The sequence below is a fragment of the Chrysemys picta genome, chromosome 2, assembly GCF_011386835.1.
Source record: "Chrysemys picta bellii isolate R12L10 chromosome 2, ASM1138683v2, whole genome shotgun sequence".
Classification (NCBI taxonomy): domain Eukaryota; kingdom Metazoa; phylum Chordata; order Testudines; family Emydidae; genus Chrysemys; species Chrysemys picta.
In genome coordinates, this window is record NC_088792.1 from 156,335,199 (window position 1) to 156,357,914 (window position 22,716).

The window sequence follows — 22,716 nt, forward strand, 5'->3', positions numbered from 1 at the left end:
GGGAAAACGTAGGGTTTTATATAATTGCTCCTTTTCTTTTCCCTTCAGATTTCATTTAGCCATGGACTGAATTTTGTGTTGCGAGAATATTCCCGGTGAAGAGAAATAAATCCTATTTCATTTCTAAACCTAATCTTAAAGAGGGTGGGGAGTTTCTCATATACTAGTACAAAAAACACAACCACCACCACCAGCTCTTTCTAAGCATTGTTTTCGCTACTGGGAAGGAGGATGGAAGATGAAAAGAACAAGCCCCATCTGCTCATCTCATCGGAGCAGCGCCATTACCTCCTGGAGGAGCAGCACAAACACTGTCCCCAGCTCCTCACAATCACAGCCCTCTTTGTATAAGCAGAGGGGGAGAAAGCTGCTTCAATCATACCGGGGGGGGGGACCTCAGAGCCCAGCCAAATCTCCCCTCTCCTCCCACAAAACCAGCAAGTAGTGGAGAAGCTCTGCCCTGCAGATATTTCTATTCCTGAGCCATATTTTAAACCCAGATTGTAAAATCTGGTTTATGTTTAATTTAAAATCTCCTCCATACCCTCTTCCCTACCCAATCCTACCTTCTTCCACCCCACCCCGCTGTCATTTTGCATCTACCATTAACTTCCTCACCCACCCCCATCCGCCCTTTTTATTACAAGCAGAATGGATTGCCATAAAATATCAGATACATTTTCAACTCCGCTATTTTTCCCCAGTCAGTGCTTATGAAGACAGCCCCATCTAGATCATACACCCACGAGCCAGCTTTTCTTAGTCTATTCTTCCCACCCATGCATATATAAATCTGCCATCCATTTGCTAGGATCCATGCTAGGATAGCAGCATCCCTGGGCTGATAAAACACAAGACCAGATCCGGTTCGACTTTTATTAACTCATGCAACTTCCAGGCAACCATTGTTCGCCCCACATCCTCTTCTTTTTTTGATATAAGGCTTCGATCGATGCTGCGGCAAAGGAAGCTTTTTGCACGAGAGCGTGATCTTATTATCTTTCTGCAAAACCCCTGCAATCACCTCCCAAACACACAAAGGGCTTAATCCCCACCACCCCTCCCCCTTCTTCCCCATGTAGCTAAACTCACCGTGATCCGTGGAATATTTTTCTTCCCCTGATAAGACATGTCTCCTGGCAAACAACCCCCAAAATAAAAATTGGGCTGGGTTTGTTTTTTCTTATTGCAAACGTTTTATTGAAATAAAAAATAATAATATCAATTGCAATCAAAAGGAAGTGGATGGGGAGGGTTGGGTCTGCAGGGGAGGAAAAGTGCAATCGGTGGAGCTTGCCCGGCTCTTTGCAAATCGCAGGAACGGGGACAAATCGGAGCCCCTGCGTGTCTCCCTTTCTTTGCTCCGCTCCAAGCCCAGCCCCAGATTTAGACCAAAGGAAAGAGCGGAAAAAAGAAAAAAAAAACCCGTTGCAATAAAAGCCTGAGCACAAGGAGGCAGCGGGAGCGCATGCGCCCTCAGCCACTCCCTTTTACTCTGTCTAGCTGGGGGGAGCCACCCGGCTCTAGCCTGGATTGGCTGGCAGCCTCCTGGATATGCAAACGACCCCCGGCCGCTGTGCAATGGGAGGGGAGAAGAGAGGTAACATGCAAAGTGGCGCAATGAAGGAGCCGCCCTTCCCGGGGCGGGCGCGAGCTGGGAGCTCGAGCCGCGGCGGTGCACAGCGCCCTGCAAGCGGGGAGACAGGCAGGGATGCTGCCTAGGCTCCAGAGGCGGCAAAACCAATGGGGAGCGGGAGCGGGGCTTCGTTGCATCCCCCCACCCTGGATGCTGCTGAGCCCTCCTGGTCCTAACAGGGCTTTGCGCCTGGGCTCCCCAAGATCCAGCCCCCTTTGCCTGTGCAATGCCCCAGATAGCAGCTGTCAGAAATCGGGCGAAGCAAAGCCCCTTACAGGGGGCCAGAGCTCCGCAGCCGCCCACGCCCCTTTCCACCAGCCACAGTGGAGTGGGATGATGGTGGTGGTGGGTTTCTCCCCTCCCCCCCTCCCCTTCTGCTGGCGTGGCTGAAGATGCTGCTGCGAAAGCTTGCACGCTGGGCGGTTGCTGGATGAAATCAGGCAGCAGGTTTGCAAGGGAATTGGGGGAGGAAGTTGCATTTTTTTAAAAAAGGGAAAGGAGAGATAATGCATCACCCTGGGCTAAAGAAAGCCTTGCCCATCAGAATAGGGAGATGGCTTCTAACTGAGGGCTGGCCTGATGTTCAGAGATGCTGAGCACCTGCAGGTCCCAGTGGGAGCCACTGGATGCTCGGTGACTTTGAAATTCAGATCATTATTTTGAAAGGAATATGCATGTGGATGCTACTATTTTGTTCCACACACATACACACACACACAGCCCTCCCCAATGCCGAGCCAGTAAATCAAATAGGAAAATTCTTCCTGGAGAGTGGGTGCAGCAGAAAATACGGCACACTCTGTCTTTGTCCATCTCGCCCATTCCACCTTCCTTTGCGCTAAGGAGAAGGTGCTGCTTGAGACTTAATAATAGCAACAGGGCTGGGGAGAGGGGGCTAAGGGAGGGACAACTGTACCTGGGGCCTGAGCTCTGGGCTCCCCCAGAAAAATCTGTAACTGGGGTGAAATGGGAGGGGGTGGGGCTCCAGCAAACTTTAAGTACCGTGGCTCCAAAATTCTTGACAGGCCTGAATAGCAACCCAAGGAAATACAGGGTTCAGACTTGACCAGGCCTTCCCATTTTCCACTGGGAACACCTACATCGTCTGATGCTCTGTTCCACTCTTCCCAAAAAATACCCAAGTAGCTAAGGGGCATCCACATTCTGCATCTCTGGCTCCCTGGAAATCTTCAAGAAGCAGGGGTTACGCTAAGGGCCATTGGTCCATCCAGATCACATTCATTATTACAGCATTGCCAACCCCAAGTGTTCAAATACTGTGAATCAAGCCTCAAAATTCATGAGATTGGCTTAACAATCATGAGCTTTTATAAAACAATAATTCCACTTAGGTTCTATTTCTTTGCTTCCGGTTTCTGAGCCTTAAGACCATTCTCGGGTCATGTTTTCAATGTTTTCTCTCTGCCTGGGAGCTAGAAACTTACTTTAACAAAAAATTAAAGCTGAGATTCTCGCATAACCATCAGACTCCGGGAGTTGGCATGCAAAGGAAAACAATAACTAGAGCAAGTGCTGGTGACACTGTTGTTATGCACAGCATGCTCAGCACCGTACAAGACACAAAGGAAACATACGATCCCTGTCCACAGCACCTTACTATCTCAAGCCATTGGAATCACCATTCCATATCATATCAGTGGTCTATCTAACCATCCTAGCCACCATGGATGTGGAGGCTCTCTACACAAACATCCCACACACAGATGGAATACAAGCTGTCAGGAACAGTATCCCTGATGATGCCACAGCACAACTGGTTGCTGAGCTTTGTGACTTTATCCTCATGCACAATTATTTCAAATTTGGTGACAATATATACCTTCAGACCAGTGGCACCTCTATGGGCACCTGCATGGTCCCCAATATGCCAACATTTTTATGGCTGACCTGGAACAACACTTCCTCAGCCCTCGTCCACTCACGCCCAGGCTCTACCTATGCTACATTGACAACATCTTCATCATTTGGACCCATGGGAAGGAGACTCTGGAAGAATTCCACCACGATTTCAACAGCTTCCACCCCACCATCAACCTCAGCCTGGACCAATCTACACAGAAGGTCCACTTCCTAGACACCACGGTACAAATAAGCGATGGTCACGTTAACACCACCCCATACCGAAAACCCACCGACTGCTATGCCTATCTTCATGCCTACAGTTTCCATCCCGGACACACCACACGATCCATCGTCTACAGCCAAGCGCTGAGGTATAACCGCATTTGCTCCAACCCCTCAGAGACCAACACCTACAAGATCTTCACCAAGCATTCTCAAAACTCTGATACCCACACGAGGAAATAAGGAAACAAATCAACAGAGCCAGACGTGTACCCAGAAGCCTCCTGCTGCAAGACAAGCCCAAGAAAGAAACCAACAGAACTCCACTGGCCATCACCTACAGTCCTTAGCTAAAACCTCTCCAACGCATCATCAGTGATCTACAACCCATCCTGGACAACAATCCCTTGCTTTCACAGACCTTGGGAGGCAGGCCAGTCCTCGCCCACAGACAACCCACCAACCTTAAGCATATTCTCACCAGCAACCACACACTGCACCATAGTAACTCTAACTCAGGAACCAATCCATGCAACAAACCTCGATGCCAACTCTGCCCACATATTTACACCAGCAACACCATCACAGGACCTAACCAGATCAGCTACAACATCACCGTCTCATTCACCTGCATGTCCATCAATGTTATATATGCCATCATGTGCCATCAATGCCCCTCTGCTATGTACATTGGCCAAACTGGACAGTCACTATGCAAGAGGATAAATGGACACAAGTCAGATATTAGGAATGGCAATATACAAAAACCTGTAGGAGAACACTTCAACCTCCCTGAACACACAATAGCAGATTTAAAGGCAGCCATCCTGCAGCAAAAAAACTTTAGGACCAGACTCCAAAGAGAAACTGTTGAACTTCAGTTCATTTGAAAATTTGACACCATCAGTTCAGGATTAAACAAAGTCTGTGAATGGCTAGCCAACTACAAAAGCAGTTTCTCCTCCCTTGGTGTTCACACCTCAACTGCTAGAAGAGGGCCTCATCCTGATTGAACTAACCTTGTTATCTCTAGACTGATTCTTGCTTGCATATTTATACCTGCCCCTGGAAACTTCCACCACATTCGTCTGACGAAGTGGGTATTCACCCACGAAAGCTCATGCTCCAATATGTCTGTTAGTCTATAAGGTGCCACAGGACTTTTTGTCGCTATCTATTCCAGTATCCCATCAGTGCCAGGGACAGCTGCTTGAGAGGACAAGGCAAGAAACTTTTTTCATGGACAGAAGACACAAATCCATCTCTGTTTACAGGTCTGTATGGGCCAGGTAATGACTAACAAAGGATATTATTTAATCTCCTCAGTGACAAGTGAATTGTACCTGTTAAATTCAGTATAAACTATAAAAGCCGTATAGGTCTGAACCTGCAATTCTTGTTACTCACAGGAGTAACCCGTTTGGGGCAGGGGCGTCAGTGCAGAAAAATTCCAGGGGGAGAGAACAAAGTTGTGCTAGCGTACAAAACATTGTATATGATTATATTATATCCTGCAAAGTCTGGGGAGAGGGCACAAAAAGTAGAAGACATAATGGAGCATATAGAGCTATGAAAAGTCCAGGGCGAAAACTCAAGGTTGGGTGGGGGGGAGCAACTGCCCCATAGAAAATGACACCTCTTATTTGGGGACTAAGTCCATGAGTAGGGTGGGGGTTGCAAGAATCAGGGCCTTTGGATCACAAGATCCTTCCAGATAAAACATACAAAGCACAAACACAAGAGATTAAAAACTGCTTTAGTGTATCACTGCAGTGCATCTTTTTAAAGGGAACACCAGCTCAAAGAGATGAACACCAGGACCTCTCTTGTACATTAAGCTCTAAGGTTGCAAGGGAAAGCAGAGTGGAGAGAGAAAGAGACACCTTTTCCTGAATATACCAGGGACATAGAAAGCCTTAAACTGGTTAATGCTCCAATCCGCTAATACCTGATCAGTAACAAATGATAAAGCAGCTCGTTGTCACGGTAACAACATGATTAACTTGTTACTGTGCTGTGTAATATTTTGTTAACAATTTGAATAGAAAACACTAAATGCATTAACTTGCCCCTCCCTGGTCTGCTGCACTGGGGGAATTTTTGACATCTCAGCACATTTTTACTGGAGACCTGGAAGTAAAATGCTGGCATCAGCAAACCATGAAGCCAGGAAGCTGTAAAGAAGCAGAAGCATGTTATTAGCTGCAAAGTCACATACACAGTATACCATACTAAGTACATATTAGTAGCCTTGTTTTATTATTTATTAAATGCCAAAGCACTCAGCCAGGTACAGGACACAATGTGTATAAACCTCAGATCGGACCACTTCCATAATTCAAGAGGTTTTGGATTTGAGGTTATGGTTTCAAGTCCTACATAAATTATTATTAGTATAGCAATGCCTGGAAGCTCCATCTGAGGTGAGGACCCTATTGTGCTAGCACTGTGCAAAGTAAGACATAGTCTCTATCCCCAAAGAGTTTATAAAGGCAAAAGAGACAAAAGGAGGGAGAGGAAACAGAAGCACAGAGGTGAGGTGACATGCCAGCATCATACAGTAGGTCAGTGGCACAGCCAAAATACAAACTCAGTTTAGTGCCCTTCCTACTAGACCACACTCTCTCTCTCTCTCTCTAATAAAGATACCCATAATGCTAGTTTTCATTGGCACCTCTATTGCCGATATCATGGAGATGCTCAGAGATTCTTTCCCATCACCATATTATAAGAACCTTCCTAGCACAGAACAACACAGATGAAGAAATTAGATAGCTGGATAATAGGCTGATCCCGAACACAAGATCTGAACAGTGAAAAAGACATCCAGATTCTCATCCTCTCCCAGATCACAACCCCATCTCTAACCCTTATGTGCAAAGTTGAGAGGGCAGATCCTCAGCTGGTGTAGCCCCATGTAGCCCCATTACACCAGCTGAGGGTCTGGCCCAAGATTTTTCCTTTTGGAAGTTAAAAGACCTCAGAAGATAAATGATTTTAAAAAACAATTATTAAACTTTCTTGAAATAGTAACTTAGAAAAGAAAATGTAGCTTATGAGATGACAGCCCATGCCTTTCTTCACATTGACCATCTTAAAAACGATGTGTCCTTGTTCTTAATGGATCATGGTAATTAGAAACCAGTATTCTCTGAAAGATGTTTTGTATTGGAGTCTATTTTGTTTGTTTACAGGCCTTAGTTTTGCCTAAATCCACACACTTTAAATTAAGACCAATAAATCCCAATGAAAAGTTAACTGTGGTCGTGAATTACTAGGTTAAAATGAATGGACCGGATTAATTTGTGACGTCCTAGTGGCTTGTGGCATAGCCCTGTTGTGATACAACAATGCTATTACCAAAAAATAAATCCTGCCCACACATTGTGGAAAGGGAAGGAATGCATCCAGCTCTGGAAGACTTAGACAGCTGAGGAATTCAGTCTATTGATTCCTTTTGTACTCCAGAGGTGGGGCTCTGCCTGCAGCAGGCTGGGAAACTTAAAATTAGAAGACACCGTAATGAACAAGCTCTTTGCCAGATCCTTCTTGCCAAATGCTAAGCAGAGGGGAATTGCCAGTCAGCCCAAACCCTAAATGCCACCTTCCTGACAGCAGACAAAGGAGTGGGATGCTTAAGGTCATTGATATCACCCAAAGTCCTGGAAATTGCTGAGTGAGGGATAATGGAAGAATGTTAGTATCCCAGACCTATCTCTGCCAGTGTGGCCCTATGCATCCCTCATCGAGGGTGGAATTACCCAATGCACAGAGCCTAGGCACCAATTAAATCCCAAATTAAAGAGTAAATGTTCTCCTCCGCACCCAGGCTTGTGATAGGAGGAAGGATTCTTCCCCAAGATTGGAGAGTAGTTGCACTGCTGTTCCATGGGGGCTATTCCTGTCCAATAGCTGAAATAGCCTCTGCAGGGCCTTATGCAAGCCCTCTTCTCCCCCTCGAGCCCTCCCCCACCCTCCCAGTGTGGTGGGGGATGGGAGAATAAACACAGAAGCAGATAGTTGTGCCTCGCCTGTTCCCAGGCCTGCCCCCACCCACCCCATGCCACGCAAGGAGTCACGCCCTGCAGGGGGTGCATGGCCCTTGACAGCCCCTACTAATCCTGCCCACCCTTTGCTCAGCACGGTCACAGTGGTTTGTTGGCCACTGGACCTGCCATGGCTGCAGTCAGGTTTTGCCTCTATGAGGCTTAAAATGGTGCATAAGGGCTTGTGCGGGTCCTTTGCACTAGAGTGCATTTCATGTTAAAGGAACACTGTCCAGTAGATAGGCCAAACCCTACACGGAGTTGGAGGTGCCCACAATTCTTCACGACTCCTTCCGGTCCATGGCATGGGTTCGTAGGTCTTCAAGTTCCAGGCCTTTTCTCTTCAAACTTCCCTTGACAGAGTTTCCATCCTACCCTCAGTCTTCCATGTCCTATCTTGCTGTCCTCTTCCTCCCCTGCTTTCTTTGCTGGTTGTTCTTCTCCCATTGCTATCACATGTCTCACCCACCTCCAACACGCGCTCTCCAGGCTATCAATGAGAGTGACAAGTTCATCTTCTTCCTACTTTCTTCCATGTGTACTTTGTCTACACTCTGCTTGCCTGCCATTGCCCTCCTCAGTTTATTATTTCTACTACCTGTGTCTTCTTTTCTTCCATCTCTGTAAGACTCCTTCTTTCCAAACAATAGAGCAGGCAGAGCCTACGCTTCTTCCTTTCAGTTATTTACTTAATTGCTCCTGCCAATACTTAAAGTACTCCTGCCACCTTTTTCACTGCCACCCATGCACATGGGTTCTTCCTTTCCATGCCCCAAATCTCTCTCGGAGGCACTACGTGTTCTTCCCAAGTGCACAAAATCTTCTGATTCTGCTTCTCTCCTCAAATCTCACTCACCAGCTCTTCTTCCATATCCCCTACTTGCATAACATCAGTCTTCTTTGTGTTTACCTTCAGACCACAGTCTTCAAATGCACATGCCCACTCTGATACCATCTCAGGTCCTATTGATAGAATTTAATAGAGAATGAGAATCTCTTTCACTTCCAGATTCTCCGCTGGTGTAAATCAGCATAGTTCAATTGACTTCAATGGAGCTACACCTATTTATACCAGCTGAGGATATGACTCAATAGGTTTTTTTGGACTATCCTATCAAATGTAGTAGAGAATTACATTCCCACTATAAATTACAGGATGGTTCAAGTGAAAAGGATCTCTTTATTTCAATCTCTAGGATTTTTGAGTAATTGCAGTAGGACCCTGCTGAGTTTCTACAACAGGGGTCGACAACTTCTGGCATGCGGCTCGCAAGAGTAAACACCCTGGCGGGCCGGACCAGTTTGTTTACCTGCCGCCTCCGCAGGTTCGGCCGATCGCAGCTCCCACTGGCCGCGGTTCGCTGCTCCAGGCCAATGGGGGCGACGGGAAGCCGCGGCCAGCACATCCCTCGGCCCGCGCCGCTTCCCGCCGCCCCCATTGGCCCGGAGCAGCGAACCGCGGCCAGTGGGAGCCGCAATCAGCCGAATCTGCGGAGGTGGCAGGTAAACAAGCTGGTCCGGCCCGCCAGGGTGCTTACCCTGGTGAGCCACGTGCCAGAGGTTGCCGACCCGTTCTACAACATCCTGTTGGTTTTATCCCTATTAAATTCTTTACAGTTTTTCCCATAAAGACATCTTGTGATGGCATGAGAACAGCAACATATATTTTGAAGTGGAATGAAAGGAGGTATCGGGGTGGATTTAAACCTTCCCTGGTAGTTCTGGAAACTCCACAACAGCATCAGTCTTAGTATGTGAGAAATACTAAGCAAGTTAGAAACAGATTGGTTTCACTCAACAAGCTTTATATTTTTTTCCTAGGAAAACAGACATGTGAGATGACAGATAAATGCTAATAAGCCGCCCCCATTAGCGGCTTCTACTGTCACCTAAGTCAATGGGAGTCTTTTTATTGTCTTCAGGTGAAGCAAGATTGGGCCAATAGACTTTTCACTCATTCATAACTAGGGCCCTGATCAGCACATGTAGATTGCTGCACCAGCGCAGCATTGACTGGCATGCCATGTGAGTACAACATTACACCCACATGCTATCAAGTGCTAGAAGCATTAGAGGTAAGTTGGTAAATATCTGTAGGGATACGTTTGTCCCTCCCAAAAGGTGATGAAAGAAATATCTACCGTTAATAGCTATCAATTACATAGGGGACCTTCTGTCACTAGTGGGGGAGGAGTTATTTTCTTTTGACTGCTAATAAATGTTACAGCATAACTTAAATGCACATGGGGGTCAAAGAAGCTATGATGATGAGGTACAATCTTATGACTGTTTTCAGCTTCTACAGTCAGACATTCTGAATAAATAGTATCTGAGGTTTTGAGTGGAGGGTTTATTTTCCATTTGTGCAAACAAGTGGATAAAAGCAAATCAAAGTGTTTGTCTCTGGATTAATTTTTTGTTGTTGCCCCTAATATCATGAGAAACATAGACGGTTCTGACAGACCCTTATGTAAGGGCTGTTGTTGCCAAGGTTTGAACTTACCACCTCCAGAGTTAAAGCCTGAACCTCCCCAGGCTGAGCTGAAGCACTAAGGCTGGGAGTCAAATTTTCTATGGCTTTCAATGGGAACCGGGAATCTAGCTCCCTTAAACCCCTTGGAAAGTCCCAGCCTCTGGCTGGAAGATTTCACAGACATATATGCTCTTTGGATCAGGCATAGAGGGGCATACATAACACACCCAGAATGATTTCTATGCCCATATTCCTAGGACAGATGAAATTTATCCCAAGCATTTCAGGCCCATCGCTGTTCTAATCACATAAGACAAGCTCCCCTACTTTTGTAACTGTTGTTATTACTACTACTACTTACTAATACTTTGTATGAACTAGTAGGCGAGGGGTAGAAAATAAGACAGAAAATATCATAATGCTACTAACTAAATCCATGGTGCACCCACCCCTTGAATGTTGTGTCCAGTTACGATAGTCTCATCTCACAAAAAATATACAGTGGAACTGGAAAAAGGTTCAGAGAAGGGCAACAAAGATGTTCAAGGGTATGGAATAGCTTCCATATGAGGAGAGATTGAAAAGATTAGGGCTGTTCAGCTTAGAAAACAGATGATTTAGGGGGGATAGGATAGAGGTCTATAAACTCATGAAGGGTGTAGAAAAAGTGAATAGAGAAGTATTATTTACCCTTTCGCACAATACAAAAACCATAGGTCACTCAAAGAAATTAATAGGCAGAAGGATTAATACAAATGAGGAAATACTTTTTTCACACAATGCACAATTAACCTGAGGAACTCATTTTCATGGATTGTTGTGATGGCCAAAAGTATAACTAGGTTAAAAAAAAGAACTGGGTAAGTTCATGGAGGATAGGTCCAACAATGGCTACTAGCCAAGATGGCCAGGGATGGAACCCCATGCTTGGGGCAACCTTAAACCTCTGACTGCCAGAAACTGGGAGGAGAAGTTTGCCAAAATTGCCCTGTTCTGTACACTCTTCCTGGAGCTCTGGTACTGGCCACTGTTGGAGGCATGATACTGGGCTAGAGGGACCCTTGGTCTGGTCCAGCATGGCAGTTTTTATGTTCTTACATATTGCAGAAGCACCTCAGCGTCCCAGTCAGAGATCACGGCCCCGTTGTGCTAGGCACTGTACAAACATCATAAAAAGATTCTCTGCCCCGAAGAGCTCACAATCTAAGTACTGTAAGGTTGTCATTTTGGTCATCACTACAACTGAACATAGGCCTTCCAGAGCTAAAGCATGTGCTCCTACAGCTTGACCTAAAGAACTAGCAGGGAGTTGTAACAGACTCATGTCAACTGTGAATATGAACAGTGGATTCAACTACTCTGCTATATTGGGGGAAATTCTGACTGCGTGACTGAGAAGAAAAAATCTGGGTGGATCTCTCCACCAAAAAATCATTTGGTATCAATGCCATGGAGTTTATCTTTTCTCTCAGATCTTCTGAAGAATGGGAATCTCCTTTGTGTTTGAATCTTAGAACAAAGATGGTTGATTCTTGCTATATTAGGTCCAGATCCTCAAAGATATTTAGGAGTTGGGCCTTGGATCCTTTCGCAGTTTTGCTCCCAAATGAAGCTTCCCTTTAGGAGTTCAAATGAGGGAACCATTTATGTAGAACAGGGATATTAACGTTATTCTAGCTGGGATGCAGAGTTTGCTGCCAAAATAACGTCTCACCTCTCCAACAACCCTACTGCATACGGAATCAAATTGAACATGCCGCAGATATGACAACGGATATGAGGAATTAGACAGAGCCTTGTCTGTAACAGATTTGGGCCAGACCTGGAAGACTGCCTTGTAGCTGATCAAACAAGTTAATCGTTTAAAACTATGTTCATATTATTTGTATTGCAGTAGCACAAAAAGCACTCGATCACTTCCCCATTTGTGCCCCATCATCACTGTAAATACACAGGAAGACAAAGTCTGTTCCCCTAAGTGTTTCTTCAGCAGGTGTAAAGCTCCACAATAGATCAATGCCAATTTACACCTGCTGGCCCAAACAGTGGAGCCTCTTTAGTCCAAATGGTATTTGTTGGCACCATATCAAAGACCCTGGTTCTTTTCTGCATCAGAAGGAATGATGAGTGAATTGGTAAATTTGTGATAAGTAATTAATAGAAGACTTTATGCTCTCAGAATGTGTGGCATCCCCCTAGCATATGGATTGGTGTCTTAAAGAGGGATCCGGGAAGCTTTCAGGATTTTGTTTGGTTTTTCAGTAGCCAGACAAATGATTATGATCCATTGGGAGAATATGCAAGTCATTTTTCTGTGTAATTATTTTGCAAGTAGTGATTATCGAAAAAAGGCTAGAGAAATTACAGGAATTGTAACAAATTAAACTTGGAACAGCATTTCCAGCTGTTTGGAACAACCTCTATTGTGCTTTGCACAATGGCTCCATTAGCATTCCAAAGTCTAGGATTATTTGTGCTCTGTACAATGTCCGGTTAGTCATTATTTGTTGCCGGGATGGGCAAGCATGATCATGAGGGCTTGAGGATTTTGCAACAACCCCAGTTATTTGGCAGGTTTGCAGAACTATTTCTGGAACCTATTTTTCCTTGCATGTTAAATCCACTTTAGTCCCTCCGTGTTGATACAGTTTTAAAATAGAATTGCTTTCCTAGTCTGTGTTTATTAACTATTGTTATTCATTTGTATTACAATGGCGCCTCAGGGCCCCATTCTGCTCCGTGCTGTACAAACACACAGTATGAGCCAGGCCGTGCCCCAAAGAGCTTACAGTCTAAACAGATAGAGAAAAAGGGAGTATTATTTATTCCCATTTTACAGATGGGGAACTCAAGCACAGAAAGATTAAGACAGTTGCTTCAGGTCACCCAGGAAGTCTGAAGCAAAGCCACAAAGGGAGGAATAAACAACCCGCAACTTTATTTGGATTAGATTGAACAGAGAGATCATCTGTCCCAATCTAGTGCATTTACCATCCTTCCTACCTATGCTATGTACTGGATTGACAGGTGCTGTGTGTAAGTTATTTAGATTAATGTCCTGATTTTCAGAAGAGCCAAGTACCACAAAATCCCACTGTAGTCAATGGGACCTGCAGGTGCAAAGCAACTCTGAAAGCCAGGCCATTTATTTATGTATTTATTTCCCACCCCATTTCTGCTCCTTTACCCTGATCATCACCCCTTGATTCTTTCTCTCCCAGTCACTCCTAATTAAAATGCAAGCCCGATCATATTTGAGTGACACTAATTAGCTGTGTGACCTTGAGCAAGTCACTTCTGGACTCTGTGGCTCAATTTTCCCACCTGTATAATAGGGACAACAAACTGTTAAGCACTTTGAGATCAACAGATAAAAAGCTCTATGTATCAACTCTCCCCAAATCAGGGGCAAAGCAGGGCAAGTATTTTAGCCAAAACGTTTAGGTGGAAAGTGCAGATTCAGCAACACCAAAACATTTTGTGAATTTGGGTCAGTTTTGATAAATTGTGTAAAAAAAACCCAAACCCCAATTTTAATTTGTTTGGTTTGAAACAACTTTTTGTTTTGAAATTTCCTTCAATTTTATATTTTTAAAAAGTCAAAAACCTTTAACATGGTCGAAATTGAAATAAAACATTTTGTTTTGGGTCAAACAAAACATTTAGTCTGACAAGAAAGGTTGTTTGTTTTTTTTAATTTTCAATTTACTGAAAATTCTGAACAATTTTGTTTTTGGCTCAACGTGAAACTATTCTCCCCCCCCCTTCATTATTTTGGAATTGCTATGTGAGCCGAAAAACATGTTATTTGCACACTCTAATCAGGAGCCCACCAAAGCTGTTGAATTCACAGGTCCCAAAAGCTGGCTGTGCCAAAACAAAGTGATGGTCTAATAATCCTTGCAGCTAGGACAGAAGTTTTGGATAACTAGACATCTGGAGCATCCAACTTTCCTTCAGTCAGCACTCAACAAGCCCGCTGACTTCAATGGGAATAAGAGGACTGCAAAGGTAGATCCTGAGTCTCTGCCTAATGGCAGCTTCTTTCATACAGTGCAAAGGGAAAAAGCCACAAAGGGAGAAATAAATAACCTTCATCTTTATTTGGATTAGAAGTTGTGGAAGCAGAGAAAGAACTGACAGGAAGGGGATGCAATACATGACAGTTCGTTAGCAAGAGTCAGGCTAACTGTAACCCTGATAACGCGAGATTTGTAGAAGCGAGGATTGTGTGAGGCGGGTGAGAAAGAACTGTGTAAGAAGTCATTATGACCTGGTATAGATAAGGTGTAGAAGACCTTGTGTAGATAAGGTATAGAAAATATTGTATGTTGGCAAGAGTCAAAACAAGTGAGGAAATGAGATATCAAGATGGCCTATGTATAAACAAAATGCAACTGTTGCTCATTATTGTCTGTAACAAAAGGTATAAATGCTTGCTGTAATTGTTTACCTGTTGAGAGACCTGCTTAGCTCTCTCCCTCTGCGCAATTGTGAGAGTTAATAAAGCATCTGACTTGCTATACCTAAACAAATAGTGAGAACTCTGTTTTTCTCTGACAAAGCTGACCTCCATTAGTAGCAGCACTTTCACCATAATAGTGCTTTGCTTCATAAAGTCCTGTTACAAAGGGCAAACACTGATCGCCTAAAACCTAACAACCTCCCCCCACTTCTGAGATAGGGAAGTATTATTATTCCCCTTTATAAAGGAGGAAACTGAGGCACAAAGCGGTCATATGGCCAAGCCAAGGCGGGGCAGCATGGTCCAGTGAAAGGGGCTCTGGAGTGAGAGTCAGGAGACCTCTGTTTTTTTCCACCAGTGACTCTGGGCAAGTCACCTCACCTCTCTATTTCCCCTTGCACTCTGTCTGTAAGACTGTAAGCTCTTTGGGGCAGGGAGTGTCTCTTACAACGTGTTTAGACAGTGCCTACCACAATGGGGGCCCCGTCTTGGCTGGGAACTCTAGGCACTACCATAATAATTATTATTACATGAGGAGTTTAGAATTTGCTTTACAGGAAGACCAGAGTTGCAATGAAACCAGATTCAAACCGTTTTTAATTTTAATTAACCTTTCCAATGTGTTAGCATAACCAAGAGTTTTGGTAACAATAAATGGAGCTGCCTGGTATTTTCAGATCTCTCTCTAAGCAGAAAAATCAAGTGAGCAGCACACACAAGACCGTATATATTTTTAATTGCAATTACATTGTATTGTAATTGTCTGCTGCAGCATATGCCAGTTATTCCATACAGACTAATGAATGACTGATAGAAAAAGAACATTCTATCTGAGAGTGGCAGTGTGAGGTATTGTGGGAGGCAGTGTATTATAGTGGATAGAGCACCATACTAGCAGTCAAAGTACCTGACGTCAAAATCGGGACATCTGGTCACCCTATCTAGCACAATGGAACCTGATAGGACCTCTTGATGCTACTATAATACAAATAATAACTATATAATCCCTTTTCTTTATGGAATCATCACACATTATCATGATATTAGCAGCCTCAAAACTTCAAATTGACCTTTTTGGGGGACAGATCTTTTATTCAAATGCCTGTTCTTTAAAGGACTGGAGCCAGTGGTGGAGAAATTCAAAATCCAACTGTGAAGTTAAATAAGAAGCCCTGATTTTTGATGGACTCAAACAACTATACATAGGATTGGGTTTTAAATGATCATCAATAGTAACAATACTTTGCACTTTATAGCACCTTCCATCCGAGGACCTCAAAGCACTTGACATAGCAAGTTTAATAATTAAACACCTTAGATTTTAAAATATTCTCAACATTTTTTTTTCAAATCTCATTTATTTTTCATGGTTTTTGTTTGCTTCTACTCCTTGCACTTCACTCCACTTAGGCGGCAAGATTAAATTCATGATTTCACTCTTTGGGCTTCACCTGGCCGTCTTTACTCCAGCAAATCACTGGGACTTTTTACCTGAATTGGGGTGTTGTTATTACAACAATACTTTGTAGAGGCCCCTACTGAGATCGGGGCCTCATTGTGCTAGGTGCTTCCTCCTGGCCAGAGACTCCAAAATCCTTTTCCCTGTAAAGGGTTAAGAAGCTCAGGTAACCTGGCTGGCATCTGACCTAAAGGACCAATAAGGGGACAAGATACTTTCAAATCTTGGGTGGGGAAGGCTTTTATTTGTGTTCTTTGTTTGGGAGTGTGTTCGTTCTCGGGACTGAGAGGGACCAGACATCAATCCAGGTTCTCCACATCTTTCTAAACAAGTCTCTCCTATTTCAAACTTGTAAGTAAATAGCCAGGCAAGGCGTGTTAGTTTTCCTTTGTTTTTCTCAACTTGTAAATGTACCTTTTACTAGAGTGTTTATCTTTGTTTGCTGTACTTTGAACCTGAGACTAGAGGGGAGTCCTCTGAGCTCTTTAAGTTTGATTACCCTGTAAGGTTAATTTCCATACTGATTTTACAGAGATGATTTTTACCTTTTTCTTTAATTAAAAACCTTCTTTTTAAGAACCTGATTGTTTTTCCTTGTTCAAGATCCAAGGGGTTTGGATCTTGATTCACCAGGAGTTGGTGGGAGGAAGGAGGGGAATGGTTAATTTCTCCTTGTTTTAAGATCCAAGGGGTTTGGATTTGTATTCACCAGGGATTTGGTGAAGGTCTTTCAAGGTTTCCCAGGAATGGAATCCATTGAAATGGTGGCAGCCGAACCAGAGCTAAGCTGGTAGTTAAGCTTAGAAGTTTTCATGCAGGCCCCTACATTTGTACCCTAAAGTTCAAAGTGGGGATCCAGCCTTGACAGTGCTGTATTAGCACATGCTCAGACATATTGGGTACGTCTATACCACGGCAGGGGTGTGAATGGCAGCTTGTATAGACCTACCTGCGCGAGCTGTACTCCCACTAAAAATTAAAATGAGGACACCATGACCCGGGCTTCACAAGCCTGCCTGATCCTCCTGGGTACATACTTGTTCGTACAGCTGGTGTTGGAGTCTTGTGCCACAGCATCCTCCCTGCTATTTTTAGCGAGCTAGCGCAAACACAACAACATGAACTATAAATCCCACTGCTGGTTGCAATGTAGCCGTACCCATAGCGTGAGTCATTCTCTGCCCAAAAGTTAACAAACTAAGTAGACAAAGAATGGAAGGGGAAACAGAAAAGTGAAGTAACTTCCCCAAGGCCATACAGCAAGTTAGTGGCAGAGCTTGGCACAGAACCCAGATCTCCCACGGTCTGCCCTGTTGATTAGGCTATGCTGCCCCTAAAGACCTAACTGTGAAATGTTTTGTAAAGTAGAATGGAAACTCTTCCTGATGTCCCTAGTGGTCATTTTAAGCCCGGAAGCATGGAGCACCCTGTCAATAAGATACTACTGTGATAGATGCCTGTGGAATACCATAGGCAGCCAGAGAGACAGAGAGGAATTTGATTACTCTTAGTCTGCAGAACTACACATGCCATTTAATGCAGAACAATTAAATTCCCTTTTTATTCCCTGGATAGTTAAGAGTACAGAAAAATACCAAATGCGCTGGTCCTAGTTGCCTCGCTAATAATGTAGGTTGAGCATAAGGCAGGATCATTCTACACACCAGAAGAAAAGATGACTGTGCTTTAATGTATTTTGGATCAGATCCTTGGCTAATGTCACTGGGCAGAGCGCCACTAATTCCAATAGAGCCATCGCCCATTTATACCACCTGATGATACGGCCCTTTGATTTCTGGACCAGAGCACACACCATCAAAAATATATGGGTTCTTAAGAATATTGGTTGTGGCCATAATAATTCTCAAGTCTCCAAGCTAAAGATAGCTGAGTGTTAGGACATCTTGGCTTTTGTTAGATAATCTACATTTTTCATAACTTCAGGGACTGTGAATGAATTTATTATTGTTTGATATGTTGCACATTATCATTACCTATACAGAAATGTAGATAGGCTGTTCTTTGCTAGGTTATACACGATTATAAGTGTGTTAATAACACTATGTTGTCCAACTGAGGTGTGAAAGTAAATGGCCAAATTCAGACCCCAGATAATCAAACGCAAATCCACTGAAGCCAGTGGGCTTTTAGCCTTTTAACACAGGTCTGAATTTAGTCTAGTATCTTGAAGTACTTTCTTTCCCCTTTCTTATATAAATATATTGAGCCTGATCCTCAGCTAATGTAATTAGATGCACCTCCATTTACTTCAATGGAGCTATGCCAGTTTATATCAGTTGAGGGCCTAACACGTTGATTCAATACAATACACAGATGCAGTCACCTGGGAAACCATAAAAGCTACAGCATTCCTGCTAATGAGTACCAATCTCTCTTAAGTCATTTACCGCAGAAGACTTCACACCACCATTAGGAAAAAGAATACCATATTGGTGCCAGCATTATGCACAGCTAATGGGACACAATTCAAAAATTCTGGTGGATCATGTAATTATTTTGTGCCTTCTTAATTAAAGGTATAATGAAAATGTGACTATCAAACTGATAAAATGCAACAAAACTTTTTTTAAAATACAGTTAATATTCTGCTACAATTCCTGATTATTCCTCCAAATAATCCCATATTTACTGTTTTCAATTAATATTTGAAATAGATACTTTTTTCCCCGCCAGACAAAAATTGCACCTTTTTATTATTATTTACAACACATTCCCAGTCTTCTATTATTAGTATTGCAAAGCATCATGAGTTACGGTTTGTATGAAACATACCACACAAAATTAAGTCTTGAATTGCAAAAACTTTCTTGAACCCTAAACTTGCAAACACGTATGCAGATGAGTAATTGTATTCCTGAGATTAATCTCACTTAGTTAAATGGGACTACTTCATTGAATAAAGTCATTCACAGGCATCAATGTTGGCAAAATCAAGCCTTGGGTTTTTGCAGTAGCAGATGGATATGGGGTATGATTTTCAGAGGTGCTGAGTACCCAACACTCGCATTAGATTTATGGGTGCTGAAGGTCAAGCCCATATGGACACTCTCACCCAAGTTTTTTGCCTTGAATGTACCATCCACGCCATTGGTGAATCAGCATCTGGGTACCAGCTATTCAAATTAATTCTTAAGAGACTGGAATTGTTTCGTAAGCACCTTTGGGTGTGGACATGGGGGAATACTTGGAAGAACTCTTTCCTACTTTGCTATTGGAAGTTTGTCAAATTCCGGGTCCACTCTTCATTCACCTTGACGCTTCAAAGCTAGTGTTTGTCAAAAGAAACCACAGAGAGTGACAATATTTCTTGATTTACATCTAAATAAAGCTTGTTTGAGTTGATTTCCTTTAATTTACCTGAGAAAGAAATTATACATGATCAGCCAGAGCTATGGCTTTCAATATTTTATTGTTAAGGGACAAAGAGGTGCTTAATTTATACATGGTTTGACACATTCGCAGGGACCTGGGACTAAGGGCCAGGACCAGGACTTTCAAAGAAGTCTAAAGGAGATAAAATAATTTAAATGGGATTTGAGTTGTTCTTTGACAATCCAAGCCCAGATTCCTACAGTCCTATACAAGAATTATTCAGGCAAAATGCCCATTTCAGTCAACTGGCCAATTGCTAAAATTCTTCCTCAGCCAAAATTCCCACTAAGAGCATTGTCTGAGTAAAAAAGCTGGGTCAGGCCTTCAGAATTGAGCCCTAGCCGAGTTTCACCTTCAGTAAAGTGGCAGAGATTTGGCCATCAGGGTTGCTGCCCGATGCTCTTTTGCTTACAATTGCATTTTATCTTGCTGTGAGCTGCATTAATCAGATGGGTGGGGCACTGTGCTAGAGTAGTGCTTGGAAATGCCTAAGAAACAAAAAGTTGGCTTCCATCAGCAGATGGAAAGGAAAGGGGGAGGGGGGAAGCAGTCCTCTCTCTAATTCTACCTATCTTCCCCGCGCTCCTGCAGAAGAATACAGGGACATAGTCTGGCGGTAAGAGGCTAGTATCAACTGCTGCCTCAGTGAGCACATGCAGCAAGTTGAATGCAATGAGGAGGCATGATGCGAAATGGAAGCCTGATCGGAGATCACCTTTTCCCTCTCCCCCCCCACCCCAGCTTAACTCGTGTGTAAGTTGCAGATCTCCCTCAGACACACCCAGAGCCATCTGCACCCACCTTGTCATTGAGGTTCTGCAGCGCCTCTTTGCCAGCAGCCGCCCTGATCTCCACCTTTCTCCCGAATTCAACAGATGGCTCCCCTCCCTTCCTGCCCTGCCTGGAAGAGAGGGACTGGGAATCCGAGCCCAAGTGGGCCACATCCCTCTGCTGGGCCACGATCCTGCTGGCTCCCCGTCCCACCGAGAGCGAATCGAAATCGATGGTCTTGTTCTCCAAGGAGCCTTCCACCGGGCAGAACATGCCACAGAATTTCTGCCGGGGCTTGGGGCTGCCTGAGCCCAGGTTCTTGAAGAAGGCTGGGACCTCCTCTTCTTCATTCTGCCTCCTCTCGGCCATGGCTCCGGGGGTCTCCCTGCTAAAGAAAAACAACAACAAATAGGATCAAAATCCCCCCCAGAGAGAGAGAGAGAGAGAGAGAGAGAGACCAACAGGGGTGTGCCTTGCAAGGTTTGTATGTCCTGCCCTCATAGAGGAGAGACTGGCTGGCTAGCTGGGTCCATGGAGAGGGAAATGCAATGCAAAGTTGAAGGCAGGCAGCAGCTCCTGCTGCAATCAGGAGAAGAGATTTCAAGTTCCCAGCCTCTCCAGATGATGAGGGAGGGGGTGAAAAAAAATCCCTCACTCTGCAGCAGAGATTGGGGCCTAATCCGGAAGTGATGTGGGGCTGGCGAATTGGCAAACGGAGCCGAGCCGGGTTGGAGCAACAAGCCTCCCCCCCTCGCCCCCCCCCGAACGTGCTGCTGCTACAAGTTGCTCCGAGCAGCGCCCCTCCCCTGCTTGGGGGGGGGGGGCGTGTTAGCTGCAAGGGATCTGCCCCCCTCCTCCTCAGCCCCCTTCCCCTACCCCCTTGCAAATGAAGCGTGGCGTTAGCCTATTGTTCCTCACTTTCTCCAAAGGCAGCAGCTGGAGGATGAGCACCGCAGGGAAAGGGGAGGGCGAAATGCTGAATCATATATGGGCGGGGGGGGGGGGGTGTCAGCGGTGACCCGGCTCGTGCAGTGTCCCCTGGAGAGGGGGGGGGGTGAAGGGAGAAAGGCGAAGAGGAGGCCAGGTGGCATTGGAGACAGCCAGAGATGGGAGAGAGAAAGAGAGAAGGAAATTTGCCCATTAATCAGGACTTACCTCCGGAATTAGTGACCTTGCAAGACAGGGAAACACCCAGCAGTGCCAGCCCCCTGCCCCCCACCCCCGATCTCACTTCTAAGGGGGGTCGGGGGGAGGCACTAAATGGCTGTTGAGATTTAATTATGGTTAAAGGCTAGAGAGAGCGCGCGATAAACCCTCCCCTCCCAGCTCCTGCCCATGCGAGCAGAGCCCTGGGGTGGGAGCGTGGAGTGGGGTGGGAGACACCCAAGCCCAGCTGATCAATTGCTCGCTCCGATAAAAGGGAGGCGCCCAGCCCCGCTCATCTTGGGGGTTTGCCCAGCTCGGCTTCCCAGGCGCTGTCCCTTCAGCACCAGCCTGCCCTCTGCATGACTCAGAAGAGATGCGGCTGCTATTGTTATGGGGAGGGGGGGGATCAGCCACATGTAGGTACGATGGGAGCTTGCAAGATGATCATGTCCGTATTGCAACGCTCCCATCCCTCCACCCTTTTATTATTTAAGGTTGTTGCATTCGCTGCTGGGTTACAGTCCACACACCCCTTGTAACATACTGAATCCTTGGCTCCCATGCCTAGCTCCCAAGAGAAGGTGAACAGATTTTTTTTTTAACAAAATTCTTATTCTATCATTTTCATATCTAAATGAACCGTTCAACGGTCTGGAGAGAGAAAAAATGTTGCCCTGATAATTCCTCAATGATTGATTGCAGCCAAATGCACTGTGAGTGTGTGTATGTGGGGGGGAAGAGGGGAGGATAGATATTTCTATCACAAAAGTAAGTAGTGGAACACGCATAGGTTTAATGTAGCTGTAACCATTTGGTACATGTTATTAATAATGCTGATCTGTATTATTAAGGCTAAATCCATATGCAATATTGTTCTGAACCAAACTCAGTTGCTAAGCTATTAATTGCAATGCATTATTTATTAATATGCATCTATGTATATGCACCCATGAAATGTTAATTTAGAGGCAACCATGCCCCAAAGGGTAGCAAGCATCTTAGCAAGAAACACATATTTTTTAAAAAATCAATATATTGTCACTAATAAGGCAAAGTGCCCAAGTAAAGCCAAGGTCAGACGCAAGAGAAGGCATAAAATAAATGCACAACTCAGTTATAAAAGACTCAACTAAAAAGGAAAGATGTAAACCTGGAGTGTTGCCCTCAAGGATGATGGAGATGTGCTCTGGTGATTAATGAAGGGGAGAACATTCCAGAGACACGGATCCTCAAGGGAATAAA

General features: G+C 44.5%; 1 protein-coding gene across 7 annotated transcripts in view; it reads right to left on the reverse strand.

The window, feature by feature from the left end:
- DPYSL2 (dihydropyrimidinase like 2) overlaps positions 1 to 21,866 on the reverse strand; it is a 97,026-nt gene extending 75,160 nt beyond the window's left edge. Inside the window, exons 1-2 of one of the 7 annotated variants that reach the window (XM_065584469.1) lie at positions 21,484 to 21,866; positions 20,359 to 20,716 (exon numbers count right to left, since the gene is read on the reverse strand). In XM_065584469.1, coding sequence (XP_065440541.1) covers positions 20,359 to 20,697 — 339 coding nt within the window. In that variant the 5' untranslated portion in view covers positions 20,698 to 20,716; positions 21,484 to 21,866. Of the gene's footprint in view, positions 1 to 1,092; positions 1,559 to 20,358; positions 20,717 to 21,204; positions 21,288 to 21,483 lie in introns of those variants that run through there. The other 6 variants (XM_065584466.1, XM_065584468.1, XM_065584471.1 and 3 more) reach the window with 6 other exon arrangements.
- Positions 21,867 to 22,716: the final 850 nt, after the last annotated feature.